Consider the following 18,930-nt stretch of genomic DNA (forward strand, 5'->3'; position numbering starts at 1 on the left):
TATATCCGACATAAGTTTACTACGAAAAGTTCAAAGGGAAACCTACTTATCCAGATGCGATTAATCCTTACTTGTAAATCACACAGTTTTTCCATGCATACTTTCGTGATATAGCCATTCCCCATTCATGTGGGGGATTGTTGAGTTTTTTATTTTTTAAGATGAAATAGTCTTAAAATGAGGGTGAATGGGAAATGGAGGGAAAATAAAATTTTTGAGTAAAATTTTAAGTTTTCCTCTCTTGACAATGAGACATTGTCCCATATTGGAAGAGGAAGAGATTTTTGGTGGGTATATATATAATTGCTCTTCTTGTAGCTCTTAAAGAGTTAAGAAGAAAGCAAGCCTCGCGCCGTCGCCGTCGTCGCTCGCTCGGCTTCGGCTACGGCTACGGCTTCGGCGTCGACTTCGGATTCGGATTCGGATTTGAATTTGGATTTGGTCAAATAATCGATTGATTGATTAATTTTGTGGACCAAATTTATTTTTTAATAGTAAATATTAACGTAAGATTATCCGCATTTGTAACGGATATTTTCCAATCCGTGTATTGACCACAAGGCAGCCGCCTAATATTCTTCCTACCATGATTATGCTTGCTCCACAAACAAGCTAATGCTTGCTCCACCATGGAGGGTGGACGATTGTTCTTCTTCAACACTGGCTGCTATATATATGTGCAGCAGCTGTTGAAGAAAGACACACAACACACAACACACAAGACACAAACTGAAATCGCTCAACAGATTTAGCTATACATTGCACTCCTTCCTCTCAGCATTTCCATACGATTTTCTGAGTTTCTACTCCCTCGTTCTGTATTGTTTTAACTTCAAACAAAGCAACTGTAAGTGTGATTTGCTACCGAACTTTGTGTTCGCTGAAACACTGGGGTTTGAAGTACCGCTACACTAGTGTGTGATTCGTTCTATCCTGGGAGAAAATAATCCATTACCTTAGGTACTAGGAGGGGATTAAATTCCTTAAGGAAACACTGTGAATTCAGTGGGCTCGAATTAATTACTGTTTCATTACGTTAACTTATATTTTTGCAGAATTATTATTTACAAATACAACAATATTGGCGGAAATAACACAAGTTGCATAGTAGACTTAATCTTTCCTTTTTTGCTATGCTTGTATTCCAGAAACCGTTTTTAGATCTTCAATATCACGAAGATATTTACCAACGATGCCCCCAGAGTTGCTCTCACGCGCAACCCAAACATACACCATTAATTATCTCGATTATATTACAGAATTTCAATCCATCTTCCCATGTTTATCCAAATCAAAAACTTTTACAAATGCTATAATGTTCATGAATCCCACCAAATCCTGTTTAAATTCAACTATGCATACCCGGAGTGACCCATGAAGTTCCACAAAGGATGAACCTTTACGGGATTATTAAATTCTTTCGCAGTCCATTCCTTTTTTAGAATTTTCTACTTTGTACCTATACACTTACTCTGTTAGATTCAACCGAGATACAGGCTACTGTTGCCATTCAGGGCAAAATTATAGCATCATCCTTGCATGTAATCGGCTCTCATTGAGTTGGGGTGGCAGATCATCTTTAGTACTTTTGCGAGGAGATTGTGCTACTATGTTCTATGAATTTAGCTTTTGTTTTCTAGGACTGCAACACCATCAACAATCATATTTACTGACTACTGCTTTAATAGATTGATTCTTTTTTCTAAAAATTTTCCGGAGCTGCCTCTATATTTCAAAAGGAGTCATCCCTAACATCTCGGTTAGAACTCAAGAATGAATAGAATGTGACTCTACTCCATAGGATGTACTGATTAACAATCACTTTCATCTTTCATTTAAAAGACCAAAGTGAATGTCATAGGACATTAATAAACTTGTCATGTAACATGATAAGATGAAGTTTAGCAGTAAATACGCGCACGCAAATACATATCGACACTCATTTTCAACAACCATCCTTTTCTTTGTTGTTTTACCTAAATCAAATTAATCGACATTTTGAAAAATATTAAGCATTTACACCTATTACAGTGAGCGTGAGTCTAATTTAATTTAATATCTTTTCCTAAAGCAATTTTACAAAAAATATGATTCAAGTAAATGCAAGTATATTACATCAGCCGAGAGACTGACAAAAAGTAAAAAAATAAGCTACTCTGTTTTACCTTACCATTCTCTTCTCACCAATCAAATCACATTCTTCCTCATCTAATTTCTTCTCCAAAACTATCGTTCTTCTCTCCGATAAAATCACCAAAGAATACTTTCCTTTTCTTATTTAGATCCTTCTACAACTCTAACACACCCATCATTTTTTCTATAAATATAAAGAATAGAAAGGACTAAAGAGAAAAACGAAGACACTAGAGTGACACAATAATGCAAGCACATAGTTAGAAGGCAAAATGCGAAGAGATAATGTGCACCATTTTGAGTAGATGTGGTGTGATTCCACTAAAGCACTTTTTGAATCGGATGTCCATTCTGATTTGGGAACAGAATAAAAGCACTGCGATGGAAAAAAGAAAAAAAGAAATTTAATACATATACATATGAAGTCAAAGACCAATCAAACATGATGGTTCATACCTTCTGACCTTTCTCACGGTGTGTAATTCAGGCCATGAAGGAAAATTAGGAAACATTGCAAAGTTCAATTTCATAGAGATGTTGCACAATAGTTGGGAAAGATTGGAGAAGAGAATATAATGTTGGGTTGAGGTGAAGTTTTGGTTTGAAATGTAGGACATTAATAAACTTATCATGTAACATGATAAGATGAAGTTTAGCAGTAAATACGCGCACCCAAATGCATATCGACACTCATTTTCAACAATTATCCTTTTCTTTGTTGTTTTACCTAAATCAAATTAATCAACATTTTGAAAAATATTAAGCATTTACACCTATTACAGTGAGCGTGAGTCTAATTTAATTTAATATCTTTTCCTAAAGTAATTTTACAAAAAATATGATTCAAGTAAATGCAAGTATATTACATCAGCCGAGAGACTGACAAAAAGGAAAAAAAATAAGCTACTCTGTTTTACCTTACCATTCTCTTCTCACCAATCAAATCACATTCTTCCTCATCTAATTTCTTCTCTAAAACTATCGTTCTTCTCTCCGATAAAATCACCAAAGGATACTTTCCTTTTCTTATTTAGATCCTTCTACAACTCTAACACACCCATCATTTTTCCTATAAATATAAAGAATAGAAAGGACTAAAGAGAAAAACGAAGACACTGGAGTGACACAATAATGCAAGCACATAGTTAGAAGGCAAAATACGAAGAGATAATGTGCATCATTTTGAGTAGATGTGGTGTGGTTCCACTAAAGCACTTTTTGAATTGAATGTCCATTCTGATTTGGGAACAGAATAAAAGCACTGCGATGAAAAAAAGAAAAAAAAATTTAATACAGATACACATGAAGTCAAAGACCAATCAAACATGATGGTTCATACCTTCTGACTTTTCTCACGGTGTGTAATTCAGGCCATGGAGGAAAATTAGGAAACATTGCAAAGTTCAATTTCATAGAGATGTTGCACAATAGTTGGGAAAGATTGGAGAAGAGAATATAATATTGGGTTGAGGTGAAGTTTTGGTTTGAAACGTTTCTTGAGAAATTTGAAGGACACGCCTTTTCTAAATTGAGTTGTAATGGATTTTTTTATAAAAGTTTTTAGTAATTGAGTTTATTGTGTTTAAATTCCTAAAAAATTGAGATAATAGATAAATACATTTTTTAATCAATAAAAGATGCCACATCACTCCCTCCTTTATAAATATATATAGATTCTTAATTACATAGGTTGCCCTGGATGTGGTTCAAAATTCCCAAGATGCCACTCGTAACGGCTACTTACAGACATGTCAGTTGTTTAAAACTCAGTCCGCCTTCGCCGCTTGTCATAGTAAACATCAACAAACGCCAGATTGTTTCTTGCCTTTTCTCTCTCTCGTACCACTAACTGTGTAGACGCTCCAATCGTTGTACGAAAAAAAAAATGGCAGAAGAGAAGCAGCAGCCCGAGATGGAGGTAGAGAAAGGAGGAGAAAGCGAAGAATGGGAAGATGATGAAGTCTTTTACGAGAGAATCGAAGCCCCAAAGTTCGTCGACTTCACCACTCCCGACCACTACCGCCCCGACGATCGTTACTGGTTCTGCCTCCGTGTTGGTATGCTAATTTTCCTTCTTTTTTATCCACAGTGTTCCGTTATTTTCCTTGCTTAAATTTAATGTTTGGTCCTTAATTGAACTCTGTCTGTTTCCATTTATGAAGCTTTTCTTATTTTTGAGTTTACGATTAGCTGCTATAACTGAGGTTCATAATTTCTTAGATATCAGGAGCTCTGATTCTTGTCCAGAGTTTGACTGCGATTTTGATAATCTAATCTGAATTTTTCTACTCTTTTGTCTTTAACCTAGGTCTAGTTTTACCAGCGAAAGTAAGATGTAAGTAGGAATTTGTGATGCTCTAACTAGTCAACATTGGGGCGGATCCCGAATTTGAACTTTATAGGAGCGGAATGCCACTGAACCTTATGATAATTTCAGTTACTGGGTTCACAATTTAATATTTGTAGACGTTTAGTAAGTTTCTTAACACACATCCAGGTCTGAACCAAAGGTACTTGATTTGGCTGAAACCCTAGCTTTCATTGTATATTTTCCCTATGAGATTGAGAGTTACTTCTGTTGCCCACGTGCACCGTTGATGTTATGTACACAAGTCAGTGGAGATAGAGAGCCATCTTGGATTTTAAGTTAGTTGATGACCACTCCTACTATCTCTTATGCTAATAAGCAGCGGCTAGTAATTTCATTCGGGGTGTTTAAATTTGAAAGAAGTAAAAAAAATCTAATAAAGAGTGTTCAATATATGTTATATACCACTAAAATCTAATATTTTAACTATATATATCGTGTAATTTTTCGATGAGTTGACCACCCTTGGAACTACGTAGCTTCGCCCTTGCTAATAAGTGAGAACTATACATATGCATGTGCGTATATATAGTTAAAATTTTCAAATGTAAGCACCAAATTTGAGCCAAAGGGGTGGATACATGATAACAAAGTTTTATTTCAACTTTAGAAAGCCTAATTTTAGTGGGGAACGAGGGAAAGAGGGTGTGTGTGAGAGAGCTGAGGATTATTTCTGTAACTTCTTAGTTGTTAGGTGGCGGGATGCAAGTTAACAATTTCTAAAACTTTTTAGTTGTCCAAACTCCAAAAGTATGACTTCTGTTCTGTTTCCAGGCTGCGACCAGAAACATGAAGAAGAAATGGACCATGAGAAAATCTACAAGGATTTTGTTCTCCGAGTAAGTTTCTTATATTCAATTTTGCCATCTGAATGTAATGGCTTATGAACCTTTATTCATGTTATACTTAAATTCTAAATGCAATGCTGTCTTCTTTATTCATGTTATACTTAAATTCTAAATGCAATGCTGTCTTCTTTCTACTCTAGGTAATGGCTGCTAGAAGTCCTAATGTAAGACTTCAGAAAGCGCTAAGCAGACGTGCTACAGGGTATAATAGACCAAATAATAGTACTCAAGTTAAATTAATCTCAATCTCTCATTGTTTCCCTATTTGACAGTTGACATAAATTTAATTTTTGTGTTTCAGGAAGAACATAAAATGTCCACTTACAGTGCCAGCAAAATCTTCCAAGTCTAGACTCTCAAAGTTAGCTGCTGTTTCAAACATTTCTTGTAAACTGATTGAAGATAAAGAGAAGATTAGTCATCCATCAAAGCCCACTTCCACTCCAAAAATCAAAGGAAAGCAAGTTGCTGCTAAGTATCTTACTACCCCAAGGAACAAAAAGTGCCTTCCAAATCCAAGTTCCTTTCGTAGTGTGCAAAATCCAAAACCTGCAGCTCTTGCTGTTCCAAAGAATAGGACCATAGCAAAGGCTTTGGTCTTCCACTCCCCGAAGAAAGCCATCAGTTTAAAGAAATCAGTGGAACTACGAACTCCTTTAACTAAATTATGTCAAGGAATCAAGAAGCTAGAGATATCAGATCAAAAGAAGCGTGTATTGGGTTATTCTGAAAAATCCAAGGATACCAAATGTAATCCTGGAGATTCTTTGAGGAACAGAAACCCTCAGAAGGACAAAAGCAAGACGCCGAAGAGTACTGGAAAGTCTCAAACTCGAGTACTAAGCAAAGCCAGACCAGTACACTCAACTAGCATTCAGAACCAAGCTAAATTAGAAAAGAAGTGCCACTCCAAGGAAAAGGCAGAAAATGATTGCAGCAAGTCAGAAGTTGATTTAACATCAAGAGACAGTAACGAAGAGCATGTTGCTGCTTCAAAAAACCATGAAGCGGACATGACAGATAAATTGAGCTGTGATACTGATCAGAGAGGTTTGGTGGGAAATGATCTTCCAAAAAGTCAACCAACAAGTGGAGAGGATCATTGTGGTGGCAATATTGAAAATGGCACAAAAGGAAATTTGGGGACTGAACTAAGTAAGACGGACCACTCTATTTGTTTTCAGACTTCAGAAGGGGCAGGACATCATGGTAGTGAATGCATGGACAGTGATGACAAAGAGAATGTTTCAGTTCCAGATGAGAACAGGTGTGGAACCATATTGCTTATCTTACATGTTTTAATCCAAAATCTCGCAGAGTATCTATATTTTACAAATTATTCGTAACGTTGGTGCTTACGTGTGTCAAATTTGACTGCAGAAGTCTCACCAACAATATAGACCAGGCTGGGGAAAATATTCTTGGTGTGCAGAAGATGCAAAAAGTCATCAAGAAGGTATTTTCTTTTTCTTTTTCTTTTATAGCTCTGCAGCCTTCAAGTGAGATTATTTCTGTGAATGCATCGGTATTGACCACTGCCGTAATATGATTGATGTGTATAGAATGCCCAACCAGCGGCCAAGAATCTAAAAGAAGGTTTGCTTTCCACAAATGCCGGTGCCTCAGGGATGAAGTCCAAGAAGCCAAAGCCTACCAATCCTAAACCTTTCAGACTAAGAACTGATGTAGGTATTCTACCCTTTACATTACTAGATTTTAATAATATCTATTTTAAATGCTTATGACAGAGTAATTGATTTTCAGGAAAGGGGAATTCTTAGGGAAGCTGACCTACAGAGGAAAAAACAGGTAAGTCATATTCAGTTGATCCTTAGGGAAACCATCTTATTTTCGAATTCTGTCACCGTGGTAATTAAATCTTCTCTTGAATATGTTGTTCATCCTATTTAGGGCAATTCAGAATATTCTGACAACGAAAACAGATGCACAGAAGATAATCCTGAAGGCAATGATAGAGATTCAAAGGACTTGCGAAATGATTTATCCGTATGTGCCATGTATCTTGAGGTTTTCTTAATTTTGTTAGTATGTTTCGTTTTTGCCAGAATCAATTGGCTAGAGAGAGGTAGGAATATTTCTGAACCATGTCATATCTTGAAATTTGCAGAAGGATAGTGGGATAAAAAGCCATAAGTCTTCGGAAGGGAAAGGGAGATTGAGGAAATCAAGTATAACACCAGAGAGATCTCATGTTACACAAATAAAAACAGCCAACTTAAGAAATGCTAAATCTCCCATGGCATCATGTTTGAGACAAGATCAGAAACTCACTGTAATACAAGAAGCATCAGCTGATATTTCGAAACCAAAGAAGGTAGGGAAGCTTCATGAAAATGGTGCTGCAGCCATGCCCCGAGCTAAAGCCTTGAAGCCTTCCAGAATGTTATCTCGTGGAAGAAGGCCTCTGACAATCCCAAAGGAGCCACACTTCCACAGCACCCACCGGCCCAAAAGTTGCAGAAAAAACTTAGCAGAACAAGTGCCCTTGTAAAGTTCGAAGCAAATTCAATTAATTCTCGAGTTGTTGTATGTACACTTCAAATGATTCATTTGAGTCGAATTTTTTTTTTTTCCCACCTTCTCCAACATTACAGCTCCTATTTCACTGAAAATGTGAGGAGAAGGTTTGCAACACATATTGTATCTGTAATTTGAATCCCAGTGACATCCTGCGGATAATCTTCATATATTCCCTAATGAACAAATTTCAAAGGCCAATGGTAAATTTGAGTTTTACCAAATGGACAACATTCTCTAGTTCTGACTCGAGTTGTAGAACCAGAAACTTAAGTCCTGTTTGGCCATAGATTTTGCCAAGTTTTTTTTTCAAAATATTTTTGGCAAAATCTGTTTGTTTATAGATTTTATTCATATTTTGGCAGGTTTTGAAAACAAAATTTTCAAATCCCAAAACTAGCTCTAGACATGTTTTTGGCTCAAAATATTACCGTTGGATTTTTTAACAATTTAAAAAATTACCCCTAACTTTTGTATCTTATACAAAAGTCCACCATCTATTATTATGACTCAACTAATCCACCACCTAGTTACTATCATTTTTTTTTGGACGGATGTATCTTGTAATATTATTGCAATTTGACGAATTGTAATAGCTAGTAGTTGTGTTATATTAGCAGTTGATATTGAAATATTAGGTTGTGGTTTTAGGATAGTGTATTATATAGTTCGTTATAAAAATAATAATTTTGTGCTAAGCTTATCTATGTTCAGGACAACAATTTGTGATAATGATAATGAATGGTATCGATGAAGGTTCTGCATATACAGGATTAGCAAGATTGTTTGTTTGGTATTGTTGGGTATTTTTGATAGTTTTTAGAACTTATGGGTATAAGTCACGTTTCATGTTTTTTCACAAAAAAAAAGTGAAATATGTTTTGAAAAACGATGTCCAAACAAATTTTCATTTAGAAACCAAAATTCACCAAAATCAGATTTTTTTAAAACAAAATTTGAAATCTATGGCCAAACGCTAGCTTAATGGCTTGAGTTCTCCCCAGATAAAATAGCCAGTTCAAAATAAAATGAACCAAGAAGGCAAATTAAGCAGCTTCAACTGATTCAAAATATACACCATTTTCAAGCAGCCGAGAGAAAAAAATTATGTAAGCCGTGTGAGCTATAACAGTACGAGGAGACGTAATACAAAATGTTGGTCTTGTTTTTGGTTTTCTAAGACTTTGTGCCTCAGTCAAATTATACTTCCAAATAAAGCGAAGCATAAAGGTGTAACCAGAAAACAGAATAAATATATAAAAAAAATATAATAATATCTCCTAATTTTACTCAATTTCGGAAACGTGTATTACTAGTACTTTCACATTATTAGTCCAGTCCTAATTAAAACGTGTTTAGTCCTTCAAATATTTACACCTATTTTCAAATTAATGTGCTCCTAAATCCAAGGGCGGCTCCATAAATTTAATGGCCTAAAGCCAAATTTTACTCCCAAACAAAGTGAAGCATAAAGGTGTAACTAGAAAACGGAATAAATATAGAAAAAGAATATAATAATGTCTCCTAATTTTACTCAATTTCGGAATTACTAGTACTTTCACATTATTAGTCCATTCCGAATTAAAACGTGTTTAGTCCTTCAAATGTTTACGCCTATTTCCAAATTAATGTGCTCCTAAACCCAAGGGCGGCTCCTTAAAATTAGTGGCCTAAAGCCAAATTTTAATAAGAGGCCTTGTACTTTTTTTATTAGTACGTATACACACATATATGCAAAAAAATTAATCTTGCCATTTTTTTCATACTTGTTGTTTATAGTATATATTCTTAAATGACATAAAGTTTTTAACTTCACATAATAATACTATTATTTATATTAGAAAAGGATAATATAAATAAATGAGATGTTAGACATGTATTTGCACTATGTTACCTTTGATATTGTTGTAAAAATATATATTTAATAATATGAAGATTTAAGTAGTTTAATTCAAAGATTTAAAAATATTTTTATTGTTAAAGAGTAGACACCTTTCTTTCTTTTTTACAAATTTTTTGTACTTTTTTATTTTTTCTACAAACATTAATATTGTCTAATTTGAAATAAAACTATAACATTCATTATTAAAAATTTTGAGGTAACTAAATCAAGGCTTTACTAGTCTCCTACTAGAGTCACTTGTCCACGCCTGATATTCTCAATCAAATTTATAGAGTCTCACTTAAGATAAGACAACAATGGCAAGAACATTAAAGGCAGTGTGTGTGTCATTTAGTTACCAAATGTGAATGAAGCTGGTTGAACAGTACGTTCATGGTGGGGCAGTAGTCTGTAAATAATTGTTGATCGTCAATGAAGGGCGGCTCAACAGAACTGGTGGCCTAAAATCAAAATATATTAAAAAAACCTTGAAACGTCTTTTAGGAAATCCATATTATATTGAGATACAAAAAAAACCTACATAACTTTGATATAGTGGTGAGAGCGCAACTCATGATGTATGAGTTAGGCGCACGTCATATGGTATTGAATTCTTCCATTAAGTGAAATTGGTAAAGGATGAGCCCATTATCTATCGTGTTTTGAACCTTGCGACATTTGTCTCGGGAATTTCTTAGTTAAAAAAGATGAGACACAAAAGAACTTGCTTTCTGGTGTGTGGATCAATCAAATGTGACAAAAAAAAGAAGAAGTTAATTTAGAGTATTTGAGTTGAAATTAGAAAGTAAAATCGTGAGAACCATGAAAAAAGACTATATATAAAGGAAGAAAAATAAAATTAATGAGAAGGTAAATATATTATTTAATTTAGTTAGAAAAATTTATCCAATTATCTCACTCAATCTTAGATCTTACATATACCAAATATTAAAAATTATTAAAATTTAAAATCTTTTATTAATAATTATATAAATATAAATTATGGAGTATATGTTATTATATTATATAATAATATAATAGCGCTTCTTATTTTTGGGGCCTTAATTATTAGCAAGGGCTTCACTTGCCTAAACCTAAAATAACTAGGAAAACAAAAACAAGTACCAAGCAAATCTATAAAAAGGGTGAACGGAAAAACCAAAGTACCAAACTTTAAACTTTAAACTTTAACCCACCGTTTTCATCTCTGTGACCTTAACAAAGGCAATGGAGAGATATTCATTGAGGAAAAGAGAAGATACATCAGTTGAATACGAGAGGATGAGTTGGGATGCTCTTAGGAAGAGTATCAATGGATTGATGAATAAGGTGAACGCAGTCAACGTTAAAAACGTTATCCCTGAATTGTTTTCTGAAAATTTAATTCGAGGTAGAGGCTTATTTTGCAGGTACATTATCAAATCCCAAATCGCTTCTCCAATTTTCACTGACGTTTACGCTGCTGTAGTTGCTGTTGTTAACAGCAAAATCCCAATAATCGGAGATCTTTTGCTAAGAAGAATTATACTGCAACTGAAAAAACCTTCCAATAAGCCACAGTTATTAGCATCTGTCAAGTTTATCGCTCATCTTGTGAATCAGCAAGTCGTTCACGAACTTATTGCTTTGCAATTACTTACAGTTTTTCTGGAGAAACCAACTGAAGAGAGTGTTGAGGTTGCGGTTAGTTTTGTTACTGAATGCGGTTCAGTTCTTCAGGATTTCTGTCCCTTAGGGTTACACGCTATTTTTGAGCGGTTTAGAGATATACTTCATGAAGGAAAAATAGATAAAAGGATTCAGTTCTTAATTGAAAACCTTTTTGCTTTGAGAAAAGCCAAGTTTCAGGGATACCCTTCTGTTCGTCCTGAACTTGACCTTGTTGAGCTAGAAGATCAATTAACACATGAAATTTCTCTCTCAGATAAAGTAGATGCGGAAATTGCTTTGGATGTTTTCAAGCCGGATCCTAATTTTGCAGAAAACGAAAAAAAATATGAAGAATTAAAGAAGATGATACTAGGTGAAGAATCTGTGGAAGAAGAAGATTCTGATGCAGAATCAGACGAAGAGGATGACGAGGAGAAAACGGAAATAAAAGATGAGACAGAAACAAACTTGATCAATCTTCGTAGGACGATTTACCAGACGATTATGTCAAGTGTTACTTTTGAAGAAGCAGGGCATAAGCTAATGAAATTAAGACTAGAGCCTGGTCAGGAGATGGAATTATGTGTAATGTTATTGGAGTGTTGCGGTCAAGAGCGGACTTATCTCCGTTACTATGGGCATTTGGGTCAGCGTTTTTGTATGATCAACAAAGTTTACCAGGAGAACTTTGATAAATGTTTTGTGCAGCAGTACTCCATGATTCACCGTCTTGAAACTAATAAACTGCGCAATGTGGCTAAGTTTTTCACTCATTTGCTCGCTACTGATGCATTGCCTTGGCATGTTTTGGCTTATATAAGGTTGACGGAAGAGGACACTACGTCTTCTTCTCGTATATTTATCAAGATCCTATTCCAGGAGTTGGCTGAGCAGCTTGGCATCCGTTTGATGAATGAACGTCTTAATGATCCCACTATGCAACAGTCTTTTGAGTCAATATTTCCAAAGGATAATCCGAAAAATACTAGGTTTGCAATCAACTTCTTCACTTCCATTGGTCTAGGTGGGATAACTGAAAATCTGCGAGAGTGTTTAAAGAACATGCCAAGGCTTATCATGCAAGAACAAAAGTCTGTCTCTAAATCAGGTGAATATGAGAGTTCAAGCTCTGTTTCAGAATCTGAGTTCTGAATCAGAGTCAGATAGTGATAGTGAAAGTGATGATCGCCGAAGGAAGAGGAGGAGAAGAAGTTAAGGATTTCAGATTGACAAATTGTTTCAAGTCTGATACTATAGTTATGTTTTTTGTATTTCATTTCAATTTGTTTCTGTTGTCTGATATTCGAATTTGACCAAACACTAGTTACGCTGGTGTTGTTATCAGAGAAGACTGTACAATGTAAGTCGTTAATGCTAATTCATGCTATAAATTCTGGAAAAAATTAGCTATGAGTATATACTTGTTTTAATATGATTCTTAAACTCCTTACACATGCCAACAACAGTTGCCCTAGTTGAGTTATTTAGAATAGATTTCCGTTGATCAGTATGTCTGCTCCCGGTGTTGGTTTCTCATAGACCAATTGTCTTTATTGCATTTTTCTCATAGCATTTGATCATAAAAGCAAAATTCTTTGTTGTTCTTGTGGGCAGAACCTTGTCAAGAGGTGTGATGTTATAGAATGTGATGCACTGGTTGTTGTTGGAGTTCACAGACCAGTAAGTTAAATCGAATTTTCTTTGTTTTGATCATGTCCATACTTCATTGTAAGCATTCTAGATGTAGTGCAGCACTGCAAAAGAGTTGTACACCTTTGATGTGACTCATAATGGGAAAATGAGGTGAAATAATCATATTGATCAAAGTGATTTTAGGTCTTTCTTGGTCTTTTAAAAAAACTTTTTTCTATGTGATTTAGGTCTACCTCTTCCATTCTTAGCAACTCTCAACCACCATAGCATTGCACCAACAGATCAGCTGGCCTCATAACCATTCTATAGAATTTGACTTTTTCTTTTGTTAGGTATAATTCCATCGTTTAACACTTCCATAGACACTTATATTACATCTTTATCCATCAAATCATTCTGCTAGAAGACTAAGTAAAGCAATCTAGCCATTTAGTCATTAAAAACAAGCACAAACTTGTTGCCCAAGATGTCAACTACCTTGGAGGCTACGGTTTCTGGTGCTCTTTTTTTACAATATAAAAAAACAGCAGGAACATGGGAGCAAGCTAACATTAAAACGAGCATATTTTAAGTTCTAGAGTCATCCTTTTCATCCATTATCCAAACATGGGTCGCCAAATAAAGAAGAAGCTTGTCAAACCTCAAGAAAAGGTTAAAAGCTTTGTACAGCCATGGCCAGATCTCCCTCAACAACTCCTCAACATTATTGGAAGGCAAGATTCTGATAAACCTGATCTAATGCAAAACATCAGTTTCCACGGTATTACCAAAACATGTAGAGCAGCACCTAAGCGATGTAGTGCCAATGCACGATTACCATGGCTTGAAATTTCCGACAAAGATTACTACCAGTCCAAGACTCAGGAACATATTCTCAGCATCTCGTTTCGACCAGTATATTGGTGGTACAATAGAAAATGGCATGATCGTTGGAACCATTACCATGGCTGTTCATATGGGTTGATTGTCGGTGGAGGGAAGGATCCTGCAGAGTACTGTCTCTTTAGTCCTGCTGCAAGATCCTTTGACAGATGTTGGAGTATTCCCCCTTGGGATGCCAGAATTCCATTCAAGTTTGCAACTCTGTCTTCATCTCCTTTCAACAATTACAAGGGCTGTTCTGTGATGGTGTTAACAGGTTGTTCCAATCCAGCTTTCCTGGTTTCTCATGTAGGATACCAGAATAAATGGATAAAACAAACAAGCAGTCTTGTCGATCCAAATTGTTCAAAAAGACAACTTATGATACTTACTAAAGCCATCGGCTTTGAAGGGAAGTTTTATGCATTGAGTTTGCAGGGTACTTTAGCAGTAATTGAAGAAATTGAATCCAAGTTTCAAGTTACTAAATTAAGCAGAAGCCGAGCTGTTCCATCAGTTTTCTCAAAACACTTCACAGAGTATCTTCTTGAATCCAATGGAGAGATCTTGTTAATTTTCCTGATATCAGAACAATCAACTAAGAAGGTGGACAAAGTTGAAGTATACAAGCTCCAGATAGATGATCTATCATTGTTAAAGTTGGACAACCTTGGAAATAGAACAATATTTGCAGGGACTAATTGCTGTATGTCAGTTAATGCAATTCAACTGGGCTGCAAAAGCAACTGTGTCTATTTTAATGAGGATGCGACTAACACTTGGCAGTTTTATGAAATGGAAAGTGCCAGTATTTTGCCATGTTTTGATCACTATGATTCTGAAACAAAAAGTCCAGTATGGGAAGAGCCAGTAGTGGAAAATAATTGCTTGTGAGAAGAAAAAAGTGTCAGATTCAGTTTTCACTAGTTTATGCTGTATAAGCATGCTGATGTGAGCACCACCTATTCTATTCAACTTAGTCTACCTATAGTGAATACTCAATCTATACAAAAGAAATTCCTTCAAATGCCACTTGATCTCTACTACTAGTCCTACGTTTTGTATATATCCAACTGATCAACAAAACCATAACTTATAAAATAACTTCTGAAAGCTACTTATTCAATCAAAGGGAAGGTTCATTCAAGAAGTCAACTATGTTAATTCTTGGAGTCTTAGATTTTAAATGCTTTTTTGGATGGTCAGTCAAGCTCCAGAATTAGTCATAATTCCATCTTCTTTGTTACTGTGAAGCTAACAATTCCGCTAAGAACATGCCTATTCATATATAAAATAAAATTAACTGCGCAGTTTCTCTAAGTAGTTTGGTTGTGAAATACATTACTTCCACTTGCTAATGCAGAAGCAGATTTTATTAATGTTAACTGGAAAAACTTTTGACAGCCGGCAGTTTCTTTCTTCAATTGTCTCATATGTACAGTAAGCATTCTTTGCAAGCTCGCAACAGAATTCAACATTTAGCACAATTCGTCTTCTCTCAACAAAAACTCAAAACTCATGATATTAGCATCAATTCTTGCCATTAGTTTGCAACTCCTTGTTACTGCCATCCACATTCAGTGAATTCACAACTACACTTGTCAGCTTACAAGGCTCGGCCTCTTCTAGCATATGAACTACCATCCTCATGGATGGTCTTAGTGCTGGCGTTCTAGCTGTGCAATGAACTGCAATTCTAAGAACTTCGACAGCATCTTTCTTGAAGCCCTCCAAAATGCTTGAATCCACCAAGTCAATCATGCTAGTTTTGTTTCTTATCTTGCTACATACCCACTGGACTATGTCATTGTTCTCCCCGTACTCCTCTGCATCCACCGGCTTCTTTCCAGTCACCAATTCCATTAGTACAACCCCGAAGCTGTAGACATCACTCTTCTCAGTCACCTTGGTTGTGTAAGCATACTCTTTTGTCCCAAACAATAAAGAAAAGAACAAAAATTAAAAACTTGCCAAAAATTGTTTTCAGGTAAAAATGACATGAAAAGAGAAAAATATGTACCAGGAGCAATGTAGCCATGTGTCCCAGCTACAACATGAGAAGAGTCTTTAGTACCATTGACCTGCAAAACCTTAGCTAGTCCAAAATCAGCAATTTTGGGCTTCATCTTTTCATCCAACAAGATGTTGCTAGACTTGACATCACGGTGCATAACGGGTCTGTCATACCCGTGATGCAGATACTCCAGCCCCCGAGCAGCACCTAATGCAATGTCATATCGCACCAACCAATCCATCTTGACTTTCTGTGACGTGTGCAATTTGTCCCATAAGCTTCCATTAGGTAAGTATTCGTAAACCAACAGATTTGAGTCCTCACTTGTGATGCTACAATACAATTTGACAACATTGACATGCCTAATGGAGCTTAATGTGGTCACCTCAGCATCATACTCCTTTGATCTGCCATTCCCCTTTGCCAGTATAGCTGAGCTGCTCCGGTAACTTTTCTCATCACTAGAAACAGATTTCAAAATGTGTTTCACAGCTAAATGTTTTCCACAATTCAAGACTACTTTGTACACATTCCCTGAACCACCTCTACCAATCAAATTTTCTTGCTTCAATGCATTTAAAACTTGATCTTCACTAAAGCTCAATACATGAAACTGTTTGATATCCCAAGAATCAAGTCTCTTTACAGGAATATCCTGGTTATTGTGCTTAAACTTCACACATGCGAAACATGTAAGTGAAAGAACCAGAATAACCACACCAGCTATCAAGCACAATATGACTGTTCTGTGATCTTTAGATGTGTGAGAATCTGATAAACATGGCCTGAGACTACCGAAATTCTCACTACAAAGGTCTGGATTTCTCAAAAAGCTATTACTAAAAGCTTTTATTGATAAAGAATTCGGTATGCTACCACTCAACCTATTGTTCGACAAATCAAGAAGGCTTAATCTTAACGACGAAAGGGTCACTGGAATTCGACCTGAGAGCATGTTATCAGATATATTGAGAGAGTTCAAGTTTGGCAAAGAGCCAAGACTTGCAGGAATTTCACCAGAAAGCGAATTTCCAGCAAGATTAATTTCATTTAGAGAAACACATGATCCGATTGAATCTGGAAGATTTCCAGTAAACAAATTATACTCTAAATGAAGACTATTAAGTTTCTTAAGTTCACCTATTTTTGCTGGAATTTCACCAGAGAACTGATTCGAGCTCAGATTGATGGCTACTAATGAAGAAACTTCTGATATTCTCTGTGGTAATTGACCATTGAACCGATTGTTGGCAAGAAACAACTGTGCTAAAGAATTAGCTTCACCAATATTTGATGTCACTGGACCTTCAAATAAATTCAATCTGAGATCAATGATGAGTAAATCTGGCAAACTCCAAATTCCACTAGGGACTACTCCTGAAAGTGAATTGTTGCTAACCCGTAAACGCTGCAACGGCAAGCAGTTAGCATAATTTGAAGGTATCCCACCAGTGAACTTGTTCTGGAGCAGTAAAAGATCAGTCATTTTCCCTTTCTTGCACATATCAGGTGGTATTGGACCAGTCAACAAATTTTCTGAAACATCAATGTATAGAAAGTCTGCCCATGATCCAATCTTTTGAGGAAGCGAACCAGATAACTTGTTGGTATACAATGACAATTCTGTTAGAAACTTGAAATCTCCAAATTCAATAGGAATCTCACCGGAAAACTGGTTCTCAAACAGTTGCAAAGATTCAAGAAGAGACGAAGACTTGAGCTCTGAAAGATCACCTTCAAGTTTGTTAGTTGAAGCATCAAAATTGACAAGACTACTGAGATTCCCAAATCCCACTGGAAATTTTCCAGAGAGTCCATTTGCATAAAGCTCAAGCTGGTGAAGTTTGGTAAGTTTTGTTATTCCATCTGGGATTTTACCTGACAAGAAATTATATGAAAGCTCAAGATTTTCAAGCAGAGTGAGATTTCCAATACCTTCTGGAATTTGGCCTTCAATACTAGTATTAGTAAGATAAAGCCAATATAACTTATTAAGGTTCAGAATTTCAAGAGGGAATGGACTTTTGTCAAATAAATTGTCACCTAAGCTCAAGAAAGTTAGACTAGTAAGATTTGAAAGTGAAGTCCAAGGAAATGGACCAGAAAATCCACTTTTGTTGAGACTCAAGAACTTCAATTGGGTTAAAGAGGACAAATTTGGAACTTCCCCTGAAAAAGAATTGTAACCCAAATCCAAATACTGCAACTTTGTGCAGTTTTTCAAGTGATCACTGACTCTACCGTACAAGAAGTTAGAACCAAGGGAAAGCTTTTCTAGTGATTTCAGAGAGCATAATGAATCAAAAGAGACAACCCCTGATAAGTTCTGTTCAGAAAGATAGATTTCTTTAACCAATTGGCTGGTAGAATTACAGATAATTCCAGTGAAGTTGCAAATGCTATTTTCAGGTGTCCATGTATCAAAAAGTTGTGAACTTTGTGATATTTTGAGGGTCGATTTGAATTGCATAAGGAGTTGTATTTCATTTTGTTGATGGGAAGGAGAAATCAAGATGAAAAAACAGAGTAACAAAAATGGACATGGCCGGAAAAAGTTTGCACCGGCTGGCATTTTTTGGCTGGTAGGATGAATAAGGAAGAAAGTTTGGTAGGCGATATTTGACGTTTGGTTTAGTCTGTAGGAACATGAAATCCACAGGAAAAAAAAATTAGAAGAGAAAAACTATGAGAATTTTTTCTCAAGAGGGTGGCCATGAGGAAGTTTCCATTTCATTGTATTCACACTTAGCAAAAATTCACATGCAGATTGATTGGATATTTTACATATGCTGGTCAAATATTGTACTGACCCAATTGATTTCAATCTTTTAATTCGTCCTTTTCGTTCATTACTCTCACTTGAATAATCAACAACGTCAAATCATGGGAAAATAAATATTAGGTAGAAAAAAAGGAAGTACACTTAAATTTTTTGTATAAAAATAATTTTGTTAGAACGAATACTTACTCGTATGCTTTAATC

At 35.6% G+C, this 18,930-nt stretch overlaps 3 protein-coding genes across 3 annotated transcripts; 2 read left to right on the top strand and 1 right to left on the bottom strand.

The window, feature by feature from the left end:
• The first annotated feature begins 3,830 nt into the window (after positions 1-3,830).
• Positions 3,831-8,052, top strand: LOC107797496 (uncharacterized). Its single transcript, XM_016620395.2, has 9 exons — positions 3,831-4,190; positions 5,276-5,340; positions 5,490-5,551; positions 5,651-6,616; positions 6,730-6,805; positions 6,912-7,034; positions 7,114-7,158; positions 7,261-7,356; positions 7,478-8,052. The coding sequence occupies exons 1-9, from the start codon at positions 4,019-4,021 to the stop codon at positions 7,859-7,861; spliced, it is 1,989 nt and encodes a 662-aa protein (XP_016475881.1). The 5' UTR covers positions 3,831-4,018; the 3' UTR covers positions 7,862-8,052.
• Positions 8,053-10,941: 2,889 nt separating this feature from the next.
• LOC107797498 (uncharacterized) lies at positions 10,942-12,760 on the top strand. The gene has a single exon (XM_016620397.2). The coding sequence runs from the start codon at positions 10,997-10,999 to the stop codon at positions 12,569-12,571; it is 1,575 nt and encodes a 524-aa protein (XP_016475883.1). The 5' UTR covers positions 10,942-10,996; the 3' UTR covers positions 12,572-12,760.
• A 2,497-nt stretch (positions 12,761-15,257) lies between these two features.
• Positions 15,258-18,709, bottom strand: LOC107797502 (receptor-like protein kinase 7). Its single transcript, XM_016620401.2, has 2 exons — positions 15,954-18,709; positions 15,258-15,858 (listed from the first exon to the last, which is right to left on the bottom strand). Exons 1-2 carry the CDS (start codon positions 18,517-18,519, stop codon positions 15,464-15,466), a joined length of 2,961 nt encoding a protein of 986 aa, XP_016475887.1. The 5' UTR covers positions 18,520-18,709; the 3' UTR covers positions 15,258-15,463.
• Positions 18,710-18,930: the final 221 nt, after the last annotated feature.

Source organism: Nicotiana tabacum, unplaced genomic scaffold (assembly GCF_000715075.1).
Source record: "Nicotiana tabacum cultivar K326 unplaced genomic scaffold, ASM71507v2 Un00001, whole genome shotgun sequence".
In the NCBI taxonomy this organism is placed as follows: Eukaryota; Viridiplantae; Streptophyta; class Magnoliopsida; order Solanales; family Solanaceae; genus Nicotiana; species Nicotiana tabacum.